At 29.8% G+C, this 5,618-nt stretch overlaps 1 protein-coding gene across 1 annotated transcript; it reads left to right on the top strand.

The window, feature by feature from the left end:
* The first annotated feature begins 1,629 nt into the window (after positions 1–1,629).
* On the top strand, positions 1,630–4,542 carry LOC123668454 (BTB/POZ domain-containing protein kctd15). Its single transcript, XM_045602188.1, has 4 exons — positions 1,630–1,787; positions 3,461–3,666; positions 4,090–4,210; positions 4,453–4,542. Exons 1-3 carry the CDS (start codon positions 1,630–1,632, stop codon positions 4,200–4,202), a joined length of 477 nt encoding a protein of 158 aa, XP_045458144.1. The 3' UTR covers positions 4,203–4,210; positions 4,453–4,542.
* Positions 4,543–5,618: the final 1,076 nt, after the last annotated feature.

Raw genomic sequence — 5,618 nt, forward strand, 5'->3', positions numbered from 1 at the left:
TAATGAAACCAGGCAGACCAGGGTGGTGTCTATGTCGCGTTGATGCCTCCAGCGTTCCGAAACGCAGTAGCAATTCTCGCGTCAGTAATTATAGTAATTTTTACGAAGTCGCCGAGTTGCGTGAAACCAGTGTTGCATTTTAATTACGATCGGTTGTGGAACGTTTTATTAATAACTTATCTTCTTTTTTCTTTTTTTTTATTAATTATCATGAAATTGTATATATTATATTTACGCTACTATAAGTTAAAAATGCATTTACAAGAAATATACAACCAAAACAATTGAATAACATAAAATATATTTTTCCATAAATATTGTTACTTTTTTTGTTATTGTTTCTTTTTTTTATTTTATACGTTTGCCTCAATGGTGTTTCATATCATGTCTTGAGGTCAACTTGTAGATAAGGCTTTTTGGTCACATGTACCTTATGAGCAACACATTAAATATAGCAGTAATATAACCTTAACACCACACGATTCATTTGTATTTCTCTATTATTTTCAGATTCATTCATTCGGATTCTCTACTTTGCTGCATCTTCGTTTTTCCTTAAAGAGGTATTTGTCAAAAACTTTATTTAATACTTGAAAAATGTAATTATAACAAAGCTATAAAAAACCTAAGTTTGTGAACCTTCTGGTAAATGTTGTTTTCTTTACGTAAAATATCTTGATGTGAAATATGCGAATTTATCAAAGTTATATAAAATATGTATGTAATATCAAAGCTAGCTGGGCGAAGATACCAATATAATTTCAGAATCGCTTTGACGTAGCTGTGCTTAAATTTTCTTGTAAATATGCCATTCCTTTGTATTTGATAGGTGTTACTATAAGGAGGTAAAAACTATATTAATGCGTTTTTTTTTTAAATATCCAAAGATTATTATTAGGATTATATATAAAAATAATATCTATTGCCCACTAGGCAGCAGAAATTAATTAAAAAAAAAATTGTATTGATTTTTTATTTATAGTTTTAGCTACGACGTACAAAAGACACGGAGTCCATTTTGTTATCATTTACGAACAACATTCATGAGACTGTTTCACTGGTTGATATTGACGTTATCAAAATTACGAAAGTTTATGATACATTTTTTCTCATCAAACTGTCTGTACTCCACTTTGTCTATCAAATATTTATTATTTACAATCATTTAATCAAAATTTGTAGTTAATTGAGGTGATATTGGCTAGGAGGTATTTCTTCATTTAATCTTCAATTCTAATAGAGATATCTGACAGTTAAACAAAAAATTTACGAGGAAAAAGAAAATTATACACAAACTTTTTCTGTTGCAAATCTTTATCCGTCATATTTATCAGCAACCGGTGAAACAGGCCCTTCATTAAGAAGTACATTAGTAATGTAATGAGCTATTGGGTCGTTATCATGCAAGCGTTTGTTTGGTGTAGGCGTTCTGACGGCATCTGATGTTTGACATGTGTTAAAGGTTCGTGCATTTTGATTTGCATAAACCAACAGCAGAAATTTGTTACTTTTCAGGTTCAACCAAACGCTTGCATATATTGATCTAATATAATGTTAACAAAAACAACTGTCTTATTTCAAAGTAGGATGATTCATTGGGTTCCAGCCCCGAGCTGCTGTTACTGCACGATGCTCCCGGTTAGGCCAGTTTCACCTGGTTGCTCGGCTCAATGTGAACAGAAACCTTTTGCTGTTCCACGTGTGGCCATAACATCCACCTTTAAAGCACCCGTTCACATTGATGTGGGTGGTGTAATCTACACGTCTTCACTCGAAACCCTCACTGCGTAAGTAGTACTGTACATACTGTACCATATATTAATATTAAGTATTTACATCGGTGATATTAAGTTTATCGAAGTATCAGTGTATTTAAAAGTTATACATGTATTAAATTCTCCTTTTTCTGGCCTATTCATACAAATTATTTCAAGTTTTTTAAACCTTAATTAATAATAAAATACCTCATTTATTTAACTCATTGATTATGTTTGTCGTTATGTGTCCTAATACAAATATTATAGAAATTAAAAAACGGCATATTTCATGCATTTTATGGATTTCGTGACTAATTAAATTAAAAATTACTATAAAATTAAAACCCGTTGAAAACACAGAATGCACAAGTTAATTTCAAAAAAAAAAAACACCGAAATAGTTTTTATATTTTTAAGCGTAACAGATTAAAAATATTCATTTTTTAAATTGTCACGTTTTGTGGTGGTTGGCATGTACGTTGGTTGTAAATAAGCTTGTTTTATCTATGTATGTCGTACTTGCTCGTGGCGCTAACGGTGACGCTTGCGGTCATATTACTCTCTGTATCCCGCGGCGCTTTTGTACCGCTCTTTTAATCAGCCCCCTTGAGGCCATGAAAATAAATAACCCGCCAAATGTATATATCTTGTAAAGCGGCAATGAAAATGCAATTGAAAATTTCGATGGTGGTAGCGGCTATGTTGCAAAATCAAACATTATTTTTTGTTGTGTAAATATCGGTGGTCGCAATGTATAGTTGGCAATTTCCTTTGAAAAAAATACAATATATTGTAAAATTCTATTTTGAAGTTAAAAATACTTTTTAATTTATTTTTTGAAACACTATTTTCAGTGCCGTTTTTATTAGTTAATCAGTATATTAATAGATTACTTGTTCTCTTTTGATTTAAAAATATAGATAACTGCCTAAGTATTAGAAATAGTTTTTAATGCCTTAAGAAACTGATTAGAATTATATGGTAGGTGTGTAATTATGTGTATGTACACACTTTATTTTTAAACAAAATTATGTCGTATTAATGTGACAATCGCTCTGATGTAGTTGTGGGGGAAGGTGCCTTAACCCCCGCCCCCCAACCCCCGTCGCGAATCAATTAATCAATGTAGTATATTTATTAACTTACGTATCTACTTTATTATAAATAATTGATTGGTAGCTCTATCTGATTGTGACTCATAAATTTTATCTCACGAAGTAATTATTTTCGTTCCGTTAAAAAGGTTTGAAATTCCACACATAGGCATGGAATTAACTGACATCTATGGCTTTAAATGACAGCGTTCTCTTTGTAGCTTTTTAAAAGACTGGTTAACAGTTGAGTTATTCAAATCGTGTTAATAACCACAGGTTAATATAATCTAAGAGAGTAGTACTCAATTAGTAGAAACATTAAAGTTAGTAGATATATTAAAGTGTGAAAGAGTAAATTTTATATTAAATATCTTTTTATGAAACCAGTCTTGAACATTTCGCCGAACGGTATGACTGACATATGTCAAACTTGCGAGGTTTAGCTCTAAATTATGCGAAATAAAATTTTTTTGAACATTAATTAGTTACATTTTAAACTGTTCTCGCTTCGGCCTTTATTTTTTCGGCTAAGTTTTACTTCAGTCGTGTGGTCTAAAGCACTCGTTTTTTTTTCTTTGTAGTATCACTTTAATTCCTTTTTTACTTCAGGTATCCAGATTCAAAGCTAAGCAAGATGTTTTCGGGCGTCATTCCGATCGTCCTGGACACACTAAAGCAGCACTACTTCATCGACCGGGATGGCTGTATGTTCCGCCATATCCTCAACTTCATGCGCAACCAAAGACTACTGATACCTTTCGACTTTCCTTACTTGGAACTGCTTATTGCTGAAGCCGAATACTTTGAACTACACGGTATGTTGTGATATCACATTTCCTAAATTAATCTTTTGATTTTAAATTTTTCTTCTAGATTTTATAATTTCATCATTTAAAAATGAAAAAATGCGTTTTTATAAAATTTGGCGTTTTCTTCTCTTTTTTATTTAACAATGAATTACTTGATCGCTGAGTGAAGTGTTATTAAGGCATTGCGATTTTTTTGTGAGTAACTGGCGTTAAAAATTAAACGGCTAGTGGCTGTACGAACTTACTTTTCTTTTGTCAAAAATATAACAAGAAGTAATTACCATACTTTTTATTATTTATTATATTATTGTTACTTCTCATGTTTCTGATCATTGCGAAATAATGTGTCAACTTTGTGTCATATGGTAAACCCGAAACTTTGATATTCTATGTTTGAACAAATATACATATATATTAAATTTGTTTTAGATATGGTGTACGCTCTGGTTCTTCTGAGGCAACAAAGAGAGGAAATGAATTACGAAAACCAGTGGAACTCACAAGTCCCCGCTTACGTCGAAGAAGCGGTCATATGGGACTAGATTTAAAAGTAGGTATATTTCATAATGTTTTTGATACTTACATAAATAAAAGGAATTAAATTAGTCGCAGACCAAAATGTCGCTGATTAAAGTTTAGGCTTGCGCAGATTTTAAAGTATTACTTGTTCAAATAATCTTGAATTTGGAAATGAAAATAATTTGAGGAAACTTTCTTTTCTCAGACTTATAGCCCATAAATACTTTAATTAAAACTAACAACGAATAAATTGTTTGAAATGTTTTTTTACAGGACCTCTCGACTCTTCTAAAGATACTGGCGATGTATTTCGTTTCAGCTACAATTGTTATTTTAGTTGCCATTACATAAGTACAAGAGAAATTGTTCAGTATGTTTTTGTTACCGCAATTTCGCACACTTTCTAATAATCTGAACAAATAACATAATTTTGACTTTATGTCTAATTATTTAGTTAACATTTTTAATCAAGCAGAAAAAACGGTTATTAACATTCTTCCCTGAAATAAAATGAAAATTCGTTTAAAAAAATGTTTCAATCACTTAGCAAAAGTAAAACACAAAGTTTTTAAACATTTATTCTGGGAAAAGTATTGGAAGAAAATATTCATATTAATAATTAAATTAAAATGATTATTCGATTAAAGTAAAAATACAAAAAAAAAATTACCAAAATTTAAATTAGTATAGAACAATGAAAATCTAGTTTATGGGCTTAATATAATTTCATCAATAAAACTGTAATGCAGTAAAGTTGAGAGCATTTCTTTAATTATTTTTAATTTATTAGTTTATTTTGTTTTTCTTTTAAGTTATCTTTATCTAGATTGTAATTCTGTAAAGGCTACAGCTATTATTTTTTTGCTATTAGCCTTCTTTTAAAGTAAGTTTAATCTAAAATATAAAAATTACCTCTACTTCTACCTCTTTATATATAAAAAATATTGTTTGTTTGCATTGAATAGGCTCTGAAACTACTTAACCGATTTGAAAAATTTTTTACTATTGGGAATCTACACTATCACCGAGTGACACAGGCTATATTATATTTTCAAAAAATTGGAGATCCTTACTAAAACTCCAATAATGTAACCAAAGGTGTAAAAAAATTAGCTAAAATATTCTTTACAAAAATAATAACAAAAAATCATTAAAATGAAAATAAAAGTTCATTAAAATAATAATATTCAAACTTTCTTTAATTAGTGACCTGACCTGGTTTATGTGTGTATTATAATTTTTAATTTTTTGCCTCGCCTGCGCAGGCTGCTAGTATACAATTATTTAACGGATTACATTAATCTGTTTCCGTTATCCCTACCTGACCTTACAATAAAAAAAAAACAATAATAATTTGAAACGAATATTTTTATTTTCATCTTTTTATTTAAAAATAAGACTCAATTCAAACAAGATTTTTTATTATTATATGAAAGATA

Source organism: Melitaea cinxia, chromosome Z (assembly GCF_905220565.1).
Source record: "Melitaea cinxia chromosome Z, ilMelCinx1.1, whole genome shotgun sequence".
In the NCBI taxonomy this organism is placed as follows: domain Eukaryota; kingdom Metazoa; phylum Arthropoda; class Insecta; order Lepidoptera; family Nymphalidae; genus Melitaea; species Melitaea cinxia.

Excerpts from the sequence above, each read along its gene's own strand:
- LOC123668454 (XM_045602188.1), top strand. The coding sequence starts at position 1,630 with ATGCTCCCGGTTAGGCCAGTTTCACCTGGTTGCTCGGCTCAATGTGAA. Across the intron at positions 1,788-3,460 it reads TCACTCGAAACCCTCACTGC|GTATCCAGATTCAAAGCTAA; the intron begins GTAAGTAGTACT and ends TTTTTACTTCAG. Across the intron at positions 3,667-4,089 it reads CGAATACTTTGAACTACACG|ATATGGTGTACGCTCTGGTT; the intron begins GTATGTTGTGAT and ends AATTTGTTTTAG.